At 42.5% G+C, this 23,978-nt stretch overlaps 1 protein-coding gene across 1 annotated transcript in view; it reads left to right on the top strand.

Moving 5' to 3' along the window:
• LOC140160659 (malate synthase-like) overlaps positions 1-16,193 on the top strand; it is a 29,634-nt gene extending 13,441 nt beyond the window's left edge. Inside the window, exons 9-12 of the mRNA XM_072183932.1 lie at positions 7,357-7,449; positions 9,328-9,400; positions 10,743-10,810; positions 15,561-16,193. Of these exons, the coding sequence (XP_072040033.1) occupies positions 7,357-7,449; positions 9,328-9,400; positions 10,743-10,810; positions 15,561-15,818 (492 nt within the window). The 3' untranslated portion in view covers positions 15,819-16,193. The remainder of the gene's footprint in view (positions 1-7,356; positions 7,450-9,327; positions 9,401-10,742; positions 10,811-15,560) is intronic.
• Positions 16,194-23,978: the final 7,785 nt, after the last annotated feature.

Raw genomic sequence — 23,978 nt, 5'->3', positions numbered from 1 at the left:
CCAAAACTTAGCTACATATCGTGCCTCCGTTGCTATACGGGACACACGTGCAATTCAAAATGGCCGCGCGTTGACGCCATTCATTTTGTTTTCCACGTAAAACAACCATTGCAGCCTGTAAGTTACAATAGATGTTTGTACATACACATTGTATTTCATGTACGGTAGGTTATTGTTGCTATGTTAGGGTGATTACTCTATCGTTATGTCTTCATTACCGTCCAATAAAGACGAGTTAATCAGATATTCATACGGTGGGGATTGGTAGGGACCCGTCTGACATTTTAGTAATAAAGTTAGCCAGTCCTTACTTTACCACTAACGTTAGCGACCAGCCTCCGTGCTCAGGTTTGCTTACTGGGCTTGAGTGGCGTGTTGGGGGGGTAGTGCCCCTCCCTTTTCTCCTCGCCGCCTCGGCCCTGTCGGGCTTGCCCTTCCCTGGTGACGGAGCGGGACCCACACCCGCTCTGTTTTCACCCACAGGGAGTGCTCACGATCTTCTAGATGTCTTTCTTTTGCTTAGGACTCTCCGAGTTCCAGCTTGACGATTGGGATAGGCTCCGTCATCGCCATAAGACGAAGAAGAAATCTACCAAGGGCACTGGTAAGGTCGATACGGTGAATTCTGCTGTGACAGCCCCTATGGGTCATGGCAGGTCTGCTTAAGGGGGCTCCGGTCCCCGGACAAGCAGGCGGTTCCTTCGGGACTGCTAAGCGCGTCCAAAGGCTCAGCAGCCAGCGAAAGCACTGACTATACGTCGGAGCAAAGTAGCAGGCAGCAGAGCGGTAACCACCAGCGAAAACCCTAGCGGGTTTTGCAGCAGGAGGATACCAGTCGACACGGTAGATTCTGCTGTGACAGCCCCTATGGGTCATGGCAGGTCTGCTTAAGGGGCTCCGGTCCCGGACAAGCAGGCGGTTCCTTCGGGACTGCTAAGCGGCGTCCAAAGGCTCAGCAGCCAGCGAAAGCACTGACTATACGTCGGAGCAAAGTAGCAGGCAGCAGAGCGGTAACCACCAGCGAAAACCCTAGCGGGTTTTGTAGCAGGAGGATACCAGTCCTCAGCGAAAATCCTCACGGGTTTTTAGCAGGAGGACACCCGTCTGTTGCAGGCATATCTCACGGGCTCAAACAGCCACAGTAGTAGCCAGCGACGGGCAGCATGCAAGGGTACCCGGGCTTGCCTGGGTTGAACCCTAGCATGCATGGGTTCAGCAGAGACGATACCGCTGCTAACGCTGTGGGTGTAGTCTTAGCAGAACCAACTGGGGTTGTCACACGGCAGCGTTCCATGGCGGGACCGCCGAGTGATACCCTGGGCCCTAGAATAGCTGCTGGCTGTCCACAGGGACTGGCTGGCGATTATTCAGGGGTTGGGCTCGCAGTCTCTCACGGGACAGCGACCCAGGTGCATTCGGTGGCAGCTACAAAGGCGAGCCTACGGCTTGACTTCAGTGGTAGCCGCTATGCACCCGCCCATAGCTGCCGTGAGTGGTCCGCCACACACAGCGACCTTGGGCGAAGCTCTAGAGGGTACAGTAAGTAGCTTGAACAGCCTAGCTGATCAACAACCCACTTATGTCCTCGAGAGCCAGCGGAGCGTGGGTGATCCATTACCGTCAATGGGTCACTTACCCTCTCTTGATCGATCACTGTCAAATCAACAGGGCATAGCTCCATTGATTGGCGCTGCCTATTCAGGTGGCGAGGTGATTGATCGGGGTATGCTGCGCTCAGCTACCCGTGGTACTAGGCAAGCTCCCTCTAGCCAAGGGACAGCCGGTATAGCGGGGTACCCATACACACGGCTTGATCCCCTTGCGGGGAACGCAGTGAGGCATGGGTACAGTGGTACACAGCCGGGAGCCCTCACGGGCACCTACGCTGGAACCACGCATACAGCGGTACACAGGCGGGACCCCTCACGTGTACCCATGCTAGTACAGCGCCGGTACCACGCCAGCACACAGCTTGATCCCCAAACAGGGAACGCAGTGTGGCGAGGGGACAGCGGTCCACAGTTGGGAACCCTCACGGGTACCCGCGCTGATACCGCACCGGTACCGCAGCACACCGCCTTAGTCGCCACAGTCTCTGTGGCAACAAGGGGAGGCGTGCTGGTACTGCAGTACCATGGGGTTACCCTGGTGGCGGATCCTTTCAGGGTCAGCTGCCGGCTGGGTATGCCCGTGGTACCCGCCGCAGGGTGTTTCTTCCACGGTCTAGCACCGTGGCAAGTGTCGCCTAGCGATGGCCACGCAGTACCAACATCAGCTGTTGACCAGGCCAGCCGGCATGGGGCTAACCCAGATCTTGATAAAGGTAGGCACCGTGCTGCTAGCGCTAGGACGACGGCTGCGAGAGCATGCGGACCCAGTGGTGCCATGGCGGATACCTCAGGGTCTTGCGGAGTACTCCCTCTTCTGCTGGCAGGTAGTCGGCGAGCCACACAGTGGTTATGCCTTCTTACCGCTTTCAGATGCCCGTCCTCAGTTACCGTCATCATCGGAGCATGATACGGATACTGTGGGCGAGGAAAGGAGTCGGAAGCTGAGTCCGGTAGTGACATCACTACAATCTCCTTCCCCGCTGCCCCGCGAGGGGAGCAACAGCACTGATCTTCCTCCGGACACCCCCTAAGGGGAGTCCATGGAGGAGGACCAGGGATCCTTTCAGTAGGATGCTCAGCTGCTGCTTCCTCACAGGGACGCCTGCACTCTCATTCCCGGCAAACCTCACGGGTAGATATCGTGGGGCTGTCGAGCTCAGTAGAGCTATGACGCCGCGTGCTTGCACGCTTCCTCTGCGTGTAACGCGGGAGGACCACGGGACCTACCTGAGGGGATCCGAGAGGGACCCAGATGTCGTCAAGCGTATCACGCTCAGACAACATCTGAGCTCTTCAGCGAGGTGAGCCTATTAGCGGTGCTAACAGCTAGCCTCAACGAGAGCTCCATGGGCCTAGCCCATAGGGTGTCCACTCAGCGCCGGGGAGGGGCCTGCCACTCCAATCGCTCAACGCGATGGAAAGGCAGGGTCCTTTTTCTCTTTGGATGCTTCTGCGCCACGGTGGAGGACCGTGCAAAGAAGCTACCAACGGAGCACTCTGAAGAGGTCGGAAACTGCCCTTACCATGGGTAGGAGCGCCGACTTCAGCAGGGCGTGCACCACCAACAGTACCCGAGCCCACTACCTCTGCAGCGACCATTTCTGGGAGGCGCAAGGGTAGCACAGGAACAGCTGGCAAGCCCGAAGAAGAGCAAGCGCTCTTCCAAGGGAAGCTAGGCAGAGCATTCCTGGGGGGCTCAGCGGTTTTTCCACAGGGGGATCTCCCAGTGGACGACCGCTTATGGCTTTCACCCAGAGGTGGGAAACCATCTCTTTGAGCGCCTGGGTATGGTCAGTGGTGAGTGGGGGTTACAGACTGGCAACCCAGTCTCCCCACATTCGTCTGCACATTTCAGAGGTCCACAGTAGTGCCGTCAGACGGCCCCCAGCGTCGGGCAGTACTGACAGGGATCACACAGCTTCTCACGAAGCGGGCGATTGTCCCGGTCTACCCCCGTTCTACGGGTGATCTGGAGCCATTGGCTCCAAGGAAGACCGGCGACGGGAGCCCCATCCGGAACCGCAGGCTGTTGAACACGTTCTTCAGGCCCAAGAGGTTCAGAATGGGGACTCTCGCCTCGGTGCTAGCCTGCCCCATCAGGGGCATGGGAACAGCATCGCTAGATCTCTCGGACGCCTATCTGCATATGCCAATCGCCTCTCAAGATCGGAGGCATCTGCGCTTCTAGGTACAGGATCAAAATTACCAGTTTTGATACCGGCCGTCCGGCCTGTCCATCTCTCCCAGGGTGTTTAACACTCTTGGTCAGAGCGGTGGCAGCGTACCTGAAGCACAGGGGTGTCAACATCAGTTGCTACCTGGACGTTTGGCTCATATACGGACGCACTCCACTGAAGACTACGGGTCTCATGGGGTTGATAGTCCGTAGGGTGCGGGACCCTGGATTTTTGATCAGCTCAAAAAGTCCAGCGTGGTCCCGACGCAGACACCACTATTTGTAGGGGCCCAGATCACCCTCACGGAGGGGTTCGGCGGTGCTCTCACCCGAGCGGGTGACGAACATGGTGCGGTGTGCCTGACTCTTGGCGAGTCTCGGGCAAAACCCGCTGTGGCATGGATGAAGGTGGTAGGCCTAATGGCCAGTATGGTAGACCTCGTACTGTACTGCCGTTTCTACGTTAGGGCTTACCCAACTACACCTTCTAGCCTGCTTGCAGGCCCAGTCGTCATCTCAATATCCCTCGCGGTTCCGTTGTCGGAGATCGCGCGAGAGGAACTCTGGTGGTGGACCCATCAGCCCAATTTGACCCAGGGTGTCAGGTTTCCTGCACCCCCGGTATGTCACGTAGTGACGACCATAGCGTCAAAACGGGGCTGGGGGGTCCACATCCACGGAGACTCCGTCTCTGGCCTATGGGGGCCATAGAGACAGAGTTTCACATCAACCTCCCTCGCTTACGAGGAGGTGATCGTGGAATCACATACCGTTGTCCTGACGGATAACACAACCGTGGTAGCCTACCCCAACAGACAAGGGGACTCCGGGCCACCACGATTGAGCCTGCATGCACGACACCTGATAGGGTGGTGCAAGTTCAGGCAGATTACGATGAGAGCGATACACATCGCGGGCGTCACCAGCATCCTCGCGCACAATCTGTCACGAGGAAGGGTGTCGGGACCAGCAGAATGGTCCCTTGCTCCGCAGAAGTCGCTCAGACGATCTTCAAGGGATGTACCACCCCTCGAAAGATCTGTTCGCATCTCATCGCACCACTGCCGGTGTACTGCTCAAGGGTCGCGGACCCCCCAGCATTCACCGTGGACGCCCTGTCCATAGACTGGGGAGGGGCGACAGCTTATGCAGTCCCTCCGATCTCACTACTCATGAGGGTGGTGGCCAAGATCGGGTGGGAAGACTGCATTGTCATTCTGCTAGCGGCAAGGCCGCTGGCACTCCCCCAGTACCAGATCTACTCCGGATGCCCGGAGCGGAGGTACCAGTCTATCACTAGAGCACCTGCAGTTAGCTGCATGGCCCTTACCAGGAACACGCAGCGGAGGATACTTTTCATCAGAAGCTGTTTTTCTCATCGCCGGGCTAGACGGAAGTCTACCCTCCGTGCGTATAGCCAGAATCTGGCTCCATACTACGCTTGGTGCAATGAGACAAATAGCTCTCCCGCTAGAGCCTCTGTGCTGCTAGTTCCGGAGTTTCTGACAGAAAAGTTCCAAGCAAGACTTCAGCGGGCCACTGGGGCCAGCTATAAGTCAGCTGTCCTCTCCATTCACCGAGGTGTCGAGACGGGTCGACTATCATAGCCGATGGTTACCTTATTAGTCTACGCCTCGACGGTATGTTCAGCGAGTGTCTACCAAAAGGAAAGTGATCCTCCTAAGGGATCCCAACACAGTCTTAGATTACTTTAAGGGTCACCCTTTTGACCTTCCGTCAAAAGCGACGCTTAAATACGTACCTCTCAAGATGGCTTTCCGGTTTGGCGTTGGCTTCGGGACGGCGGTGCTGAGTTGCACACGGTCTCGAGGTTAGCTTCCGTGTTCACAAACACTGGAGCGACACTGTTCGGCGCTCTGTTCTCGTGACTACGAACGGGCGCGGTGCATACCGACATTCGTCCCTCTCCAATCCCCAGGGTTGGGCAAGGTTCGGCTGAAGCCAAAGATAGGCTGGGGTGTCCGATAAGGCGCTGCAGCACTATTTCTTCCGAACACAAGCCTTGCGAGGACTCACGACCGCATTCATCACCCTTACAGAGTTTTCGGTCCAGCCGCTGTCGCAATGGCTGGTCCAGGTGTTGGTGGGGTCCGGGGATCGCGAAGGTTTCGCGTCCCACGACCCACTCGACACGAGCTATCTCATCATCTTGGGTATACCGTTCGGTTGTCCCTTGAGGAGATCTAGCAGGCGGTGTCCCGGAAGCCACCTTCGCCCTTCTCTACGATACTTCCGTTACGTTAGTAATCAGAGACGGGGCGGGAGGTTTACCGGGACATTGTTCGGGCGATCATAATACGGTGGTGTACGGGTACCAGGTTTTCAGACTATACAGAATACTCAGCATGGTAAGAACCAGTGTCGCTATTCTTAACCACCAAACTTATTAAGTAAGGAGGTTTATGTCTGTGATCGCGTGGTCTTTTTTGTTTCCCGACCGTTGGGGAAAATATTTTCTGACCTCGCGAAAACCAGCGTTATCCGCTCCCGATCCCTGATCAGATGCTGACCAATCTTGTACCTCCATCCGTCGGTTACTTGCTAGATCGATCTTTCAGATGTTGATGCAAGAAGTATCTTAATCAACATCGGAACGGTAAGATCGACCGGTGTACTGAGTCTAGTCCCAAACAGAAATGTTTGGTAGACTCATAACCGGTGCGATCTTACCTTTCCGATGTTGATTATCCCGACCCAGCCACCCCTACAAGTTTGGTCCGAGTAGGGGATCCCAAGTCGGATAAGGGACGATCATATGGTGTGACGTCACCTTTTGGGTGAGTCCACCGGGGATCGGGGTTTTGTTATTTATTCATTTATGTGGGACAAAATGACTATTGGTTTTTCCGCATCTCGGGATCGATGCAAGAAGTATCTTAATCAACATCGGAAAGGTAAGATCGCACCGGTTATGAGTCTACCAAACATTTCTGTTTGGGACTAGTTTGTCTCAAGACCCTGTGCGCATAGCTGGATAAGTGAAATGTAGCCCAACGTGCCAGTGGTTTTTTTTTTATTGATAAAATCATCATAGTTTCCAAGAAAAATTACATTTTGGGCACAAAACAATTTACAATCATTTCACACAAAATGTCAAAAATTAATACTTCAAGAACTGTATCACATCGTTCGCTCTGGATACCAATCTGTTGAAACATCATGCAAGTAACGGCTCTGTGAACGAAATAGCGGGACAATATAGATCTCTGCCTTGTATAGAACACCGTCACTGGGAATTCCTCATGTGTACAAAATTTTACTGCTCGATTTCTTATTGATATACATGTAGCAGAGAACAAATCATCATTTAACTAATTTTCATGTCATGCAGAGTAAATATTGGAATTTATTTTTTAAAGCATAGCACATAGCTTTTTAGCCAAAAGGTCGGGAGACAAACCTTTTTTTGGGCCTTTTTTGTGGAAATATAGAATCCCATATGATTAGCAAACAAATCATTTTATTTGATTAAATTGCATCCATTTTTGCTACTAATTAAAGAACTGTATGGTATGTTAATATAAGTGTTGTGCAACTCTTCGATTTCAGCTCTGGCAGAAACATGCACCTTCGGATAATCAGTACAGCGTTAAAAGGTCAGAGGTCAGTGTGACTGCCAAGGATCTTCTTCTTGTACCATCTGTAAGTATTCATTCTGTGGCATTTTAATCACTATAGTTTGATCAGCTTGTAATAGGCGGGAATTGTTAGGCTTTTACCACTACGCTGAAAAGTAGACCCACGTTAAGAGTGATATCGGATGACCAGTCTGGTCTATATTGTGTTTGTCAAATAAAGTAGACAAAGTATAGGGCCTGAATTGATCATTCGTGATACTTCTTGCAAGATGTCACAAGACAATTTTTTAAATAAAATATATTGATATTTATCCGCGAGGTTATAAGGCCCGCTGATTATAAGCTGATCAAACTATAGTTGAACGACAACTAAAACAGCACCCCAAATTTGGACCATCCTGCTGTCACTTCTTTGTACTGTTGACTTGATCTCCATCACAGCTGGTTTCTGGACGATCGCTTTCATTTTCTTTGTGGAATATGTCTGATGTGACCAGAGTCAATTTGTTCATGCTCCCTATCTCTCTCTTTCTTTCTTCCTCCATCATTTGTTCTTGTTTATATCTCTCTGTTTTTTCTCCTTTTCTTTCTCTCTTCCATGCAATTTATTCCTGTGTTTACGTTCTATCAGCTTTTTGTACTCGAGTCAAATTTTACTATAGGACACATACAGACTTACTGATGCAAGCAATGCGATCACATCCATCATGTAAATATGTAAGCAAACCGATTTGTACACAGCCATTGCACGGGTAAAGCCTGCACAAATCAAACACAATAATCCAACCCATCTGCATTCCTTAGCAGCAAATCTTCAATTCACCTGTGACGTAAAATGTCCTCACTGCATACATGTCACACACTACACATCTCAAAATTTGTACAGCATTTTGCCAAGCATTTGTTACTAACAAACAAACTATAGGACACAGGTACTCAGCTGGCTTTGCTGCTAAAAATGTTATCAAACACCGTAAAAATGGGTGCTTTTTACCCTTTTTTCCCAAAAGATTCTGACTTTGAGAGGGCATACTGGGTAAATGGGTAAATAATGGGTAAAAATTGAGTTTGGTCAGACCCCCCCCCCCCATATTAAAAATCCTCCTAAGCCACAGAACAGAATAATGATTTTAAAGAATGAAGTATCACAATTTTCATCCCACTTTGAAAGTAGAATGTCTGGCAGCACATTTTACTATTTTCCCCAAATGCCTCCCCATTCACAACTATTTGACATGTTTTCATATTGTTGTCCCCCAACCCCCCTGAGTAAAAACTTTATCCTCTTCAATTGGCTCCCCGTTGGGCCCCAGGAAAATGCTGCCACTGGCCACTATCAGAGTTTGTCTGATGTAATAAATTTTGAACATGTTCTGGCAATTTGTTAACAAAGTTCTTTGTATCTGATCCAGAATGTTCACTTACTTGTGTACGTTTCAACAACAGCTTGATGGGTAGTGACTGCTATTGGCAACCGATGCTAGAAGTAGTTCCACCGTTGATCTTGGAGTTGCCAGTCTGTTTTCCTTCAAGGGATTTTCTTGATCCCTGAGTCAGGAACTCATCAAAAATGTGAGAGAGTTGGTACTGTCCTTCATCTCTGTTCATGGTGGTGCCCCTCCTCTTTCTTATTTCTCACATATTCTCACATTTTTGATGAGTTCCTAACTCAGGGATCAAGAAAATCCCTTTCTGGAGAACAGACTGGCAACTCCAAGATCAACGCTGGAACTACTTCTAGCGTCAGTTTCCAATAGCAGTCACTACCCATCAAGTGTTGATAAAGACAACAGCTGTTGTTGAAACGTACACAAGTAAGTGAACATTCTGGATCGGATACAAAGAATTTTGTTAACCAGTTTACTATACCGATCCTGATGAATCTGTTCAATCATGTGCTGGCAATATTGTTACTCTTTCTTTTACCTTTGGGTGTTTCTAGGGTGGAGTAACTTTGGAAGGACTGAAACACAACATTGCTGTTGGTGTTCTATTCATTGAAGCTTGGCTGAGAGGCAAGTATAATAGACACAGAAGACTCATGCATAGACAGAAATATAAAACACTAATGTCACATGGGTTTGCACATACCTCCACTCCACACACACACCTACATGTGTTTTACACCGAATGTGGACGGCACACCTGACATCAACCACTGTCAGGACATATGTGACGTGTCATGTCAAAAGGAGACACTTTTGGGCAGGATCATAAAAGGAGAAATAACCAAAAATCTGGCCGGGGGTGATTTTTTCACAATTTGGGTTTGTTGCGAATTTGTGATGTTATTAATGTTTAAAATATTGTCTGATAGTGTCAGACCGGAATATAACTGGCATCTTGTATTTTTTGAGACATTTTTCATTGTAATTCCTACTCTCAACATTGTCAATAATATTTTTAAAGGCCGATATCTCAATTTCCAGTTTTATAATACCATAAATTAACAACTCATTATCTTCACCTAGGAATGACCGATTTCAATGGGGAAAACGGCGTTGTGGGGCAAACTACCTCTATATTTAAGATATGTAAAAACCTCCAAATTGATAACCTGCCCAAAAGTGTCTCCTTTTGACATGACACGTCACATATATGAGATCTCTAGCAGCATTAATTCTTAAACGGCTATAATAATCATGGCAATCTAATTGGTTTATCCTTGTATTTTAGATGTGTTATATCTCGCAATAAATATGTGGCAAGAATACACTTGTTACGCAGCAGTGATCATGCGCTGGCGCTGTATTTTGGTAGAAATGATCTCAAAAATTGATTTAAATTACATCCAAACATAATTTTGGGTTGATCTGTTTATAGGAATAAGAATAATAGTATTGTTTTGAAACCCAGCCATGTATCTATTGCTTGATATAACATGGTAGATACCATTATATTCATACGAAACAACTGGGCCTCGTTGGTCTATTTAGAATAATGGAATCTATCATGTTATATCAGGTGATATATACACAGCTGGGTTTCAAAACTATTATACTTTAATCTGGATAAGACATGCACATGAAGCGATTATCCAATGTGATCATACATTTGTTAATGCTGATAAACAAATTTATTACTCGGCATGAATCACTTTCAGATGTTTTTGTAGTAAAGGGGTCTAACCCTCATATTCTTAAAATAAGAAAATTGCCTCACTTTTTACCTTGACTAAGATGCTAAAAACTGCTAGCAATGTCAATTTTACTTGAAAACGATGTATCAATGTCAATTTTGCCACCAAAAAACACCTCCCTCCCTCCTCACTTTTTCAAAAACATGGCAAGGTGAAACAAATTTTTGATTTGATGTGGCCATATCAGTAACTAGTAATTTCTCAATGTTTGCTTTCAGGTAAGGGACATTTTCCTTTCAAAGGAGCTGTTGAAGATTCTGCAACAGCTGAGATTTCAAGGTCACAGGTAATGTCCCTTTAAACTGTTAGGGATGGCTTCCGAACCCAACCACCAATACCCTGACAGAACAGGTGGTTTCACCTTGCTCTATTGAACCATGTAAACCAGGCTGTATGTTAGGCTCTAAAGTTTGTTTGGCTTATAATAGGCGAAAAAATGATGAGACTCATAACATTGTGTATTGATATAGAATGGCATGCATGCAGTTTGGCGCAGCACTTATGCTAGTTGCACTTTGCGTAATGCATGACTGGCACAAGCTTATGTGATTTTATACGAGTGTACTTTAGGACATTTTTGTAGCACGCAGTAACAAAAACAAATAATTTCCGCCTATTATAAGCCTAACAATCTTTAGAGGAAGCCAACTGGACTATACAGGTGGGCTCTTCTAGCATCCTGGGATTAAAGATTTCTAGGAACACCTATGTACCCTGTAGTGTCTTAGCTAGCCACCTGTATGCCCATCATTTTGGACGGAGAATGAGCCCGAGGGGAGTGTGCTCATGGGATGGGTAGAATTAAAGCCATGGATAAGGTATATTTGGATATGACTGCTAGTGAAATAATTATCATAGGTATGTAAGCCGCCATTACCCTGCCATTGCGTCTCCTGGAACACTACCACGGTTTCTACCCGCTGTATCGCGTCCATGCTCCGCGTTCAAGCAAGAAAATTTCTCATAAAATCGTCTCTTACTGCATCCACACTTAGACTTTTTCAAGCCCAGCTTTTAAGTATTTTTTACAAAAGTTGAACAGCTAATTTAATGATATTTTTAGCCCTTTATTTTTTAAATACATCAAATCGACCAACAATCTTGCGATCCCGGCCAAGAATACAAAATACTCTTTCAATCATGAGAATTATCCTAAATTTACACACCCTACACGTAAGACTTGGCAAAAGCCTATTCAGATATCGTTGTCAAGCTCGAGGTGATTGACCCCCGATGATTGACAGTCGGGAACGTGTACTGCAGACATGCCAACTAGTACGGTTTCACCGTATTTTGTACGGTAAAACGTGATAAATACGGTAGTACGGTCACCCCCAAAATAATACGGTATTCCAGAATTTTGACCAAAATAATAAAATGTTGTGTCTTAAAAAGATAAACAGCTGCAAGATTAGACTACCGACTGAATTACTGGTATCATTTGACCACTTTCTTGGTCTGTTAAAGTGGTTGCCTACATCGTTTTTCTCTCGACTTTCGGTGATGCATGCACATTAAAAAATTATTATTTAATAGGCCAACAAGATGCTTTCCGAAATAATTTTCTTCCGACTTGCAGATTTTTCATGCACATTAATGTTTTTTATTATCCACCTAATGCTAGGTCTTCTGAAGGTATTTAGTTAACTATTTAGCTCTTTTGGTGCAAAAGAATAAGCATAAAAGAAGGTTTCCGACCTCCTTTTACTTCCGACTTTCGCACCATGCATGCACATTAAAGAAATATTTAATAGGCCTACAAGATGCTTTCCGAAAAATAATTTTCTTCCCACTTGCAGATTTTTCATGCACATTAATGTTTTTTATTAACCACCTAATGCTATGTCTTCTGAAGGTATTTAGTTAACTATTTAGCTCTATTGGTGCAAAAGAATAGGCATAAAAGAAGGTTTCCAACCTCCTTTGACTTCCGACTTTCGCACCATGCATGCACATTAAAGAAATATTTAATATACAAGATGGTTTCCGAAATAATTTTCTTCTGACTTGCAGATTTTTCTTGCACATTAATATTTTTTATTAACCACCTAATGCTATGTCTTCTGAAGGTATTTAGTTAACTATTTAGCTCTATTGGTGGAAAAGAATAAACCTACAAGAAGGTTTCGGACCTCCTTTTACTTCCGACTTTCGCACCATGCATGCACATTAAAGAAATATGTATAGGCCTACAAGATGCTTTCCCACTTTGTTTATTCAGATTCAGATGATGATGATCAATGATTTTCTGAACTTGAAAGTTTTAACAAAGCATGCTTCTAACAACATTAGAAGTAACAAAACCCAATTTGTTTGGTCTACATACTTTATCCAATTTTGTAAGGTCAAAGGTCACATACAAGGTCAAAGGTCGACTGAGGTCACCAAATCTTTTAAAAATTAATTTTCAACTGTGCATCATATATCCGTAATTCAGCTTGATCAGTTATGTAATTAAGGAAATATGACGACTTTAAGATGGCCGCATTCCATGTAAAGTATAGCAAAGTAGCACTTTCAATGAGTGATAACTCGTAAAGGAAGCATCTTTCTGTATTGATTTATTACTTTGATGGAATGGTTCTTTGGTATTGCCAAATTTGATTGCAAATTTGTAAAGTGGGCCCTGGACTCGGGCCGTTATGTGCTCGGTCGCACAAGTGCTCCCTCTCAATTATGTGTTCTACTTTTGGAGTTTCTGGAGTTGGCAGGTATGCAAAAGGTACATATTTAAAAAATACGGTTTTAGGGTGCAAAATACGGATTTTTGTTCTTCTGAGTACGGAAATCTGGATTTCAAAGTTGGCATGTCTGGTACTGTAATGCGTAGTCATGGTGCTGGGCGCGTAAAGAGGGTGCTGGCGACCGTCCAGTCGATGGTCGCCAGCACCCCCTTTTCCCAAGATGGTGGCGCCCATGCTGGTACCAAATTTGTGATTCGCGGCAACTTCTGTATAGCATCCCGTAGCGTGCAAATTTGGCAGGTTCGCGTTTCACTGTCAGAGTCCTGTTAAAACCTTTGATTATATAGATATATACTAAATTATAATTAAAGCTATTGAGAAAATCAATTGAACTTCTAAGACTATAATTATATATTTGAACTCTTTGAACTGAATCCTGTAAGTTGTAAAGTGGGGGGGATGAGGCTATCGATCAGGTCGCCCATCTTTAAGCTTCAGGTGGTGAATATTTTTCATATGGAGGGCATGTTGGTGTATATTATTGGGAGGACGAGTTGGTGTAGTGATAGCAATCGTCTCTCACCACTGAAGCCTGGGTTTGATTTTCCGCCGCCCTCACAGGTTTCCCCGGGTACTCCGCTTTTCCTCCTGTATTCTAAAATTGGACTTCCCATATTCCTGTCCCATATTATCCAGCTCACCTCTTAAGAGGAAGCCCCATTAGAGCAGTTCTTCTGGGGTGAACCAAACCTGGTTATCAAATTATTCAGTGACAAGGTTATCTCTGATTTTTACAGGTGCTAATTGATGTTTTAATGTTATTGCTACATGTATATTAAATTGCACCTCACAAAAGCGCCTTGAGATCTACTTGGTGGATATAAGTAGGGATAACCATCAAAATTTCATGTTGACCCTATTGCTACAAAAGATTGTTTTCTGAGTAGAACTAATCAACAGAAGTATTTTGGTGGTTAAATGGTCAAAATCGGTCAAAAACTTTTCGAATTATGAATTATCAAAGTTTCCCATTCTGACCGGTCATTGGAACGAAATAAAATGACAAGGTCCAAAAATAGCAGTTGGGAGCAAAATTGGCATAAGCATATATTTACCTTTATATATTTCTTTATTTTAACATATTTGCAAACATGAAACAAGCATATTGTGAAAGTATCAAAGGGTTTCTTATGAAATGGCACTTAACTAGTCACTGGCATAACTTATTTTTTCAAACCAAGGCATTGAAATCATGCATTTAGAGGACATTTGCCAAAAATTATCCAAGATAGCCGATATGGCACAAAATCAAAATTGCACTAAGTAGGTGAACTTTTTTTTCACAACCAATGTTATTGGGTTTAATATGACCAATTAGTAGGTGTATGTAAACAAACTCTTAAGTTTTGAAGGTCATTGACTCATTCACAACAATAGAGATTATCCTCATCATGCTCATGTGTATTCCTGTAGTATTCCTCATTCAAACCAAAGTAGCACTCAATACATTATGAGTATCTTTGTTCAAACCAATTCAATGCTTGACCTCGGAGTTACCTGCATGACTATCGCGGGCTATTTTGAAACAGTTATGGTTGCACATTCAGGTACTTCTTTTGAAAGTCCTAAACAAGGTATAGCCAGCAGCAAGTTGTAGATATTATAGGCCTAAATATAAGAAAACGTTTAGGGTTAAGATCAGGTGAACAATACATCGAATGAGCACGAAACTTCACATTTATGTTCAGAAAGGTGTCTTCTTAACATGATTTGAAAGGAATATAAAAATTCCAAAGGGAAGCTGGTGATTTAATTTGTAACTCGAGATCTACTTGTTCAATTTTTTAACCTTTTACAGAGGGTATGATAGAGGTATTACTGGCAACTCTGCCAAATTACAGCTCAGTAGGCCACGTTTTTCACCTGATCTTACTGATTTGAATATTTTGTGCCATTCTTGAGCAGTGCTAAACTCAGCCACTGGCAATTAAGCGCACTGTGGCGATTGACCAATTTTGACTCGCACTTACAGAAAAACAAAATAAGTTATGTTGCTGTAATTTGCAAGATAGTTACAAAATATAATTGGCAGTAACTTCCCCAAATTTTACAGAAAAATATTGAAAAATAAAAGAATGAGATCAATTTAGAAATGTATGTGCAAGCAGTGCACAGTTGAGCTCCCTGCATGTCTATGGGAGTGTTCTAATCAAGTTGATGGTTCATTGGTCATCCCTAATATAAGTCACACATTATAAATCCCTGTGTTTATTTTTTTATACTGACAAGGACCCATTTCTGAATTGCATATCATGCAAGCAAGTAAAATATTCTGATTGATTTTCATTTCAGGTTTGGCAGTGGATAAGGCATGGGGCCAAGCTTGAAGACAACGGAAACACTGTAACCTGTACCATGGTGAAAGAGCTTGTCAAAGAATTCCAAAAGCAACATTCCTCCAATCTCACATCTGATGAGGAGAGAAGACGTTTGGAGAAGGCATCAAAAATCTTTGAGATAGTGGTGATTACAAGAGAGTTCCCTGCATTCATTACTACATATCTGAGTTCTGAAAGTGCCTTTCTTGATAGTGTCAAGCATCTCACTTAAATATGTATAATGTATGATCTTTTCAAAGGAATTTGGTTCATTTTTTTATTCAAACTTGATTTTTAGGTATTTGTGTAATGGTTGCACATGTCCTAACTTACACCTAATTGGATTCAGTCAAATTCATTGGGTATTTAATGTACAATCTGTGTAGGAAACAGCAATTTTGAATTTTGATGTCTTAAAAAGAACCCATAGAACACTACAGTTAAGCAGCAGCCAAGATATATAGTAAGTGGGGTTTCTTTTATTTTACCTCATTATTAATGACCAGAAAACATTCCTGACAATTGATGATATTTCATAATATTTGGCAAAGAATAACCAAATAAAAATATGACCAAAATTATATATTATATGGCTTTAATTGGTGCTATTAATAGGGATAACCATCAAAATTTCATGTTGACCCTGTTGCTACAAAAGATTGTTTTCTGAGTAGAACTAATCAACAGAAGTATTTTGGTGGTTAAATGGTCAAAATCGGTCAAAAACTTTTCGAATTATGAATTATCAAAGTTTCCCATTCTGACCGGTCATTGGAACGAAATAAAATGACAAGGTCCAAAAATAGCAGTTGGGGAGCAAAATTGGCATAAGCATATATTTACCTTTATATATTTCTTTATTTTAACATATTTGCAAACATGAAACAAGCATATTGTGAAAGTATCAAAGGGGTTTCTTATGAAATGGCACTTAACTAGTCACTTGCATAACTTATTTTTTCAAACCAAGGCATTGAAATCATGCATTTAGAGGACATTTGCCAAAAATCATCCAAGATAGCCGATATGGCACAAAATCAAAATTGCACTAAGTAGGTGAACTTTTTTTTCACAACCAAGAATTTCAATGTTATTGGGTTTAATATGACCAATTAGTAGGTGTATGTAAACAAAATCTTAAGTTTTGAAGGTCATTGACTCATTCACAACAATAGAGATTATCCTCATCATGCTCATGTGTATTCCTGTAGTATTCCTCATTCAAACCAAAGTAGCAGTCAATACATTATGAGTATCTTTGTTCAAACCAATTCAATGCTTGACCTCGGAGTTACCTGCATGACTATCGGGCTATTTTGAAACAGTTATGGTTGCACATTCAGGTACTTCTTTTGAAAGTCCTAAACAAGGTATAGCCAGCAGCAAGTTGTAGATGTTATAGGCCTAAATATAAGAAAACGTTTAGGGTTAAGATCAGGTGAACAATACATCGAATGAGCACGAAACTTCACATTTATGTTCAGAAAGGTGTCTTCTTAACATGATTTGAAAGGAATATAAAAATTCCAAAGGGAAGCTGGTGATTTAATTTGTAACTCGAGATCTACTTGTTCAATTTTTTAACCTTTTTACAGAGGGTATGATAGAGGTATTACTGGCAACTCTGCCAAATTACAGCTCAGTAGGCCACGTTTTTCACCTGATCTTACTGATTTGAATATTTTGTGCCATTCTTGAGCAGTGCTAAACTCAGCCACTGGCAATTAAGCGCACTGTGGCGATGGACCAATTTTGACTCGCACTTACAGAAAAACAAAATAAGTTATGTTGCTGTAATTTGCAAGATAGTTACAAAATATAATTGGCAGTAACTTCCCCAAATTTTACAGAAAAATATTGAAAAATAAAAGAATGAAATCAATTTAGAAATGTATGTGCAAGCAGTGCACAGTTGAGCTCCCTGCATGTCTATGGGAGTGTTCTAATCAAGTTGATGGTTCATTGGTCATCCCTACTATTAATGAGTAAAGTTGAAACACACACATGGATACTTCACAAACGAGGACACACCTGCAACCGTGGATGCCCTCGGTTGCTGGATATAACCAGGCCCGGTAACCAGGACAACGGAATCTAAACACAAAATTATTGTTTTCTTATCTTGACTTGACTTGATCTTGATGGTGGGTTGCCCGACTTGATCTTGATGGTGGGTTGCCCGACTTGATCTTGATGGTGGGTTGCCCGACTTGATCTTGATGGTGGGTTGCCCGACTTGATCTTGATGGTGGGTTGCCCGACTTGATCTTGATGGTGGGTTGCCCGACTTGATCTTGATGGTGGGTTGCCCGACTTGATCTTGATGGTGGGTTGCCCGACTTGATCTTGATGGTGGGTTGCCCGATTGTAACACATAATGTTTTTTACCTCAACATTGACACTCTTGACCCAAACATTCTTATTGGAGATTTTAAGTTAACTTGCTCCAGTGGTGTGGATTCTAGAAGTAACTTAATGTACACCATGCACATTGACCCATCTATAGAACAGTACATGACTTCTGGAATGGTATACCACCAAAGAACAAAACATATTTCAGACTTAAATTTCACCAGGGAAGTACATTTCCCTGATTCCTCTGTGAAAAATATGAGTTTCTCCTGGTACCAAAATCACTGGCATGTCTTCCATAGAGTGTATATAGATTGTAACTGGAATGACCCAATATCCTTATACGTTAGTATATACTGATTTGTCAATGCAACCTGTGGAAATTTGACTAACAAAGTAAAAGTGAAATTGTGCCTCAGCATTAGCCTTATATGCATAATGTGTGTATGTGTGGGGGGGGAGGGTGCCTAGGTGTTTGCAGGCAAAGGAGGACACACACATGACACTGTGGACATCTCTGCAACAGTGGACCATTATGTGTCTTTGCCTGGCATTACTTCTGAACAGTGTTCGAAATAAGCACTTATCCTCTTGTCCTCTTGTCCAAAAATCACTGGGGACAACCATATTGAGCCATACGGTACTTATCCCCTGGACATCCACTAGATTTGGATCCTTTGCACTTAAAAAACATGACATATATTTAGGGGACAACTAAAATGTTTTGAGGACAAGCAGAATTCATGCTTTAGTTGTCCTTGGGACAACCTCCATATTTTTTTTTATTTCAGACACTGCTTCTGAGGATTTAGACATAACAACATACTGACTTAACAAGGAGCTCAAGGGCCAAAAACATGGTTTCTCAAAAGATAAGCAGGTTACAGGTCAGAAATGGTGGGTCCCCATACCTGTTATCTCTATGGCAAAATGTCAGTAACCTTCCAAGGACTTTATTCAGCATTATCATATTTGTTGCTTCCAAGGACTTTTTTCAATATTATCAAATTTGTAGGGCATGATGACACACAACAGACAGGGGACATTTGTTTTTATATTTTGAGATCCACAGAAATACACTACTCAAAATACTTAGAGGAGCAGAAACAATCTGTCATAGTGGGGGCACATCATCAATTTTTGGATGGTATGTTCCCCCGCATTTTGAGTTGGTGTGTCTTTAGGAGCTGATGGCGTAAAAGGGGGCCTTTCTGAATTGTGAACAGTCAAAATCAAGGGTCTTTCTTGCCTTTATGGTTAAAAATCGCTTGGAAAAAACAGAAATGTGATTATGTGAATGAGCAATTAAGGGGTCATTTAGAGCCTTTTGTACGGTCCTAAAACAGGGTCTTTACCTTGTATATAGTCATCTGTGTTAAGTGCCTCTCCCGGGCTGACAATCCTGTTTTTCATTCTTTCTTTTCTAATGTCATATGGTGCTGATAAAAGTATTTTTTTGATGTCATGGGACTTCCAAGTGTTCTGTTGCCTAAGCATTTTTAAATGAAATATACGCTGATTTACAATTTTTATTCAGCTTTTGAAAAATGCTAATAAATAAGTCTAATACTTTAAAAGAGCATTTCGTGATCCACAGCCTCATCCCCCCACATTTCTCAAAAAAAGTTGAGACTTTTATACCATTGAAAGCCTCTGGCTACATAATGTTTATGTACCAAAAATTTCTTGCAGATTAATTCGTTTAGCAAAATATCGTCAAATTTGAATTTCGTACTGGTATACCAGAACGAAATTACAACAGTAGCCTATGGAGCAGTGTAATACATATAATCATGCATATCTCGCAAACGCAAAATCGGAATCAACTGAAATTTTGGGAATAAGCTTTTTTCGTGGATATCTACTGAAAAATGCCATAAAAAGAGGATGCTAGGATCACGAAATCCTCCTTTAACTATTTTAAATAGGGTACATGATTAAAGGGAGTGTGGGGTGGGGGTGCCTGTGTGTTTGTAATTACCTGCAAACAAGGACACACTCATGGATACATCGTAAACGAGGACACACCTGCAACTGTGGACGTCCTCAGTTGCTGGATATAACCAGGCCCGGTAACCAGGACAATGCAAATAACATTAAAATGCATTTTAAAATGGTCCATGATTAGGGGTTCAGGGTTGGATAGGAAGTAGTGGTGTGTGTGGGGTAGGACCTTGGTGTGTCAATAAAATAGGGTGTGTGTCCTCTGGTAGATAGGATTAAATCATGCAGAAGAGGTCCCCGTTTGCAGTTATGTACAGAGGGGTGTGTGTGTGTTATTGTTTGTATGTATCACATGGTGGGAAATTCAGAAGTAATGTTTGTACTTCATCAGTAATAATAATTATTGAAATTTCTAATAACCTTACATATTAGATTCTAGAATCCATTGGGCTAGTCCAGTTGAAATCTATACACCCCCTATGGAAAATATGACCTACATTTTCTGCAGATGGGTATAGATTTGAAATGGAGTCACCCGTAGGTAATCCTATTGGATATTCATACTCACTGTGGGGAAGGTTATAGTCATGTCTTCCATAGGGGTGTATGGGTTTCAACTAAAATAGTCCAATATAATCATGTAAGATCATGTATATGTAATTAGATTTTTTAAAATATGTATGAGGGGGTATCCAAAAGTTTTTGATATCACCCAGAAGTGAAAGAGCTATACCGATGAAATTTTGTCAGTGTAATCACTGGTCCTTATGTACATTATGGTCCAAAAATGGTCTCATAAGTATGTTTACTTTCTTCACAGGTGGCACTAGATGGGAAGTAGGCGCATAACCTTTTCATGATAAGATCCTCCACTTTCTTGAGTTTCTTCACTGTGGCCGCATCATCTGTAAGGGATGGACGTCCACTTCTTGGTTCATTTGTGAGGGACATGTGGCCAGTTTGGAAATTCCTTTTTCAAAAAGCAACAGTGCCATGGGCAATCATCACTGTAGATAGCTTTCATTTCATCATAGATTTTCTCAGCATTGTTGGCCTAACCCTTCAAATGCAGGAACCTTAATCACGCTACGTTCCTCAATTTTCACTATCTTGCAGGTTATGCGCCTACTGCCCATCTAGCGCCACCTGTAAAGAAAGTAAACATACTTATGAGACCATTTTTGGACCATAATGTACATAAGGACCAGTGATTACACTGACAAAATTTCATCAATATAGCTCTTTCACTTCTGGGTGATATCAAAAACTTTTGGATACCCCCTCGTACTTTGTCATATTTGTTCAAAAGGTGCTAATGTATTAGGTAATAACAGATTGTAGTCTTAGAAACATTTAATCTTGTAAAATCTAATTTTACCAAATAGTATTTTTATTTTCCTAAGACGACCCATACGTGTATTGTATGTAAAGTCCCATAAAAGTTATAATGTACTGATGTGCCTTACTAGCTCAACTCTGTAAAACAGTACTAGAGGGGGAACAGTTCCAAGACATATGTCAATTGTGCTTGTAATACATTATTACGATATTTTATAACTTTTGAAAAATGTGTTTTAAATAATTATATTTAGTGTTTGATGGGATGTATTATTTTTCATATTTTAAATTATGTGGAGCGTCATTGTCATTGACACTTGATATTAAGTTGTTGATAATAGTATTCAGACTTTTTATCAGGACACTGTTAAGCTACCTTCATCAATGCTGTAAACTCAGTGGTTTTGGTGAAAGCTGCATACCTTGAACAAAACAAAACTGGAATTAATTTGTTAAATCTACAAAGGATTGTCATAATTAGAGGTTTAACTGCACATCAGTTATTTGGAGGGCATTGTGAATACTCTTTTTGCCTTTGGAACCAAGGAATGTTTTGCCTTTGGAACCAAGGAATATTTTGCCTTTGGAACCAAGGAATATTTTGCCTTTGGAACCGAGGAATATTTTGAGGTCCAAAGCAAAATGTTTAGATTTTTCACAATGCCTGACATATGACTGGTGCAAAATTTTTAACTGAATTCATAACCATCACTTTCAATTCCTCTTCTTACAAAACAACAAGATTTTATTCTCTAAAATTGGTAAAAAAAAATGATTTTAATCACAACTTACATTTTGCCCTTCAAAAAATCAAACAGGCTAAATGGACTTGCTGCTAACGACCGGTTACAGTAGCACAAAATCACATAAATAATTGTAAAATTTCCGCCTGGCATGACCACATCCTCTTACATTTGTACCCACCGGACTTAATAATTTACTTGCCCTGGCTCTTTACCAAATTTGTATGTACAAACCTAACAATGGTAATTGCCAGACAAGGCTTATAATATGCAGGGTATACAAGGTAAATTACTTTTTGAGGGGCACCTTACAAATATAAATACTTATAGCTGAGAGTTGGTAATACCAAATACAGTTGGTGATGCAACAGTACATTTGCATGGTTTGTTTACTAAATAAATTTGACAATGCCAAAATGTGGAAAATAATTCTTGTTGGAATTTTTCTTGCATATTTTGTTTGATTGAAAATTGTAAGAGTGCATAATGTTAACCATAATACAATACATTGGCATTAGTCTGAGCCTCCCAAGATAATTTGCGCCTACATTATTTCCTTCTAGGCCCGTAGGCAGGGGGGTGCGACGCACCCTTCTCCCAAAAAAATGCCAAAGGCCCAAAAAGTCTCATTTGCGAGCATAGCGAGCAAAAAAATGGGTTTTTATGCCTTTTTGGTCCAAAATTTCCAAATCTGCCCCCAGTCCAAAAAGGTCCAAATTTTGAGAAAAAAAGAAGTCCACTTTTTCAAAATCAGCACCCCCCATAATATATCCTGGCTACGGGCCTGCTTCTAAGTTCTAGATCCTAAACAATTATTATATTTGTATGCGTTCTTAATTTACTTTCACATTCATGTGCATGGGTGAAGTATCCAGGGGGTGAAAATGTGTGGAGGTGAAGTGTCCAGGGGGTGAAAATGCACGGGGTGTAGTGACCAGGGGGTGTAAATGTGCGGGAATGAAGTGTCCAGTATTCCAAATAATAACCCTAGTATGTGAATGTGATGTTGATATAATGGTATTATATTCACCAGGGAGTGAAAATGCTCGGGGGTGAAGTGTCCAGGGAGTGTAAATGTGTGGGGGTGAAGTGTCCAGTATTGTAAGTATCACACACTAGACCCAAAAGTTTATAATAACAGGAATTTCAGAAATAGTTTGAATATTACAACTCCCTCAAACATTTATCCCTTTTCTTGCAGGCGAGTAACATATATTTTCCCAGATTATTTTTAAAATATGCTTATTTGTAGCTTGCATTATTGTGTAAAATATAAAAATGCTGGGTATTGATGAAAGTATTGTGAAGCATTGTCGCTAAGTAACAAAAAGGTTACATACCAGTACAAAATGAAACCAGAGAAGATTACATCTTCTCTGCATGAAACTCATCTTCAAGTATAAACCGAATTGCAAACACTACAACATATCAGTCTTTTCTCACGAGGTACACCTTAGTACCTTGAACTATCACCTCAATTTTAATTTGTAAATTCAACATGCCAAGTCTCAATTTGGACAGAAGAATTCTCAAAATAAAACTTTATTAAAAAGTTAATAACTCTACAGAGCGTTTTTTAAAAGAGGGACTAAAACAAATTATTATATTATATTATATTATATTATATTATAGCAACACCGTGTGCAAAGCTGTGCAAGCCAAACATAACAATAACCAACAACCAAAGGAAAACAGTATATCAAGAGCTCGTTGTCGGCTTTGTTAGGCCTCAGTAGCGTAGTTAGCGAAGGGGGCAGGGGGGCAGAGTGCCCCCCCTGACAAAAAATGAAAGAAAAAGTGCCCCTCTGACAAAAAATGAAAGAGAAAATCAGGAGGGCAAAGGAAAAGAAAAAGGGCAAGGAGCCCCTTTTCTAGCAAAATTCAGGGCCAAAATAGTGTAAAATACAAAATTTATCCGCGCTACGCGCGCACATTGTCACAATAAAGCCCTTTTTAGCCGGATAATGGGCGAAAATAGTGTAAAACACCATTTTTTTCGCGCTACGCGCGCACAT

Source organism: Amphiura filiformis, chromosome 9, assembly GCF_039555335.1.
Source record: "Amphiura filiformis chromosome 9, Afil_fr2py, whole genome shotgun sequence".
Classification (NCBI taxonomy): Eukaryota; Metazoa; Echinodermata; class Ophiuroidea; order Amphilepidida; family Amphiuridae; genus Amphiura; species Amphiura filiformis.
Note: the sequence above shows the minus strand (reverse complement) of the source record. Positions and strands in the feature narration are given on the sequence as shown.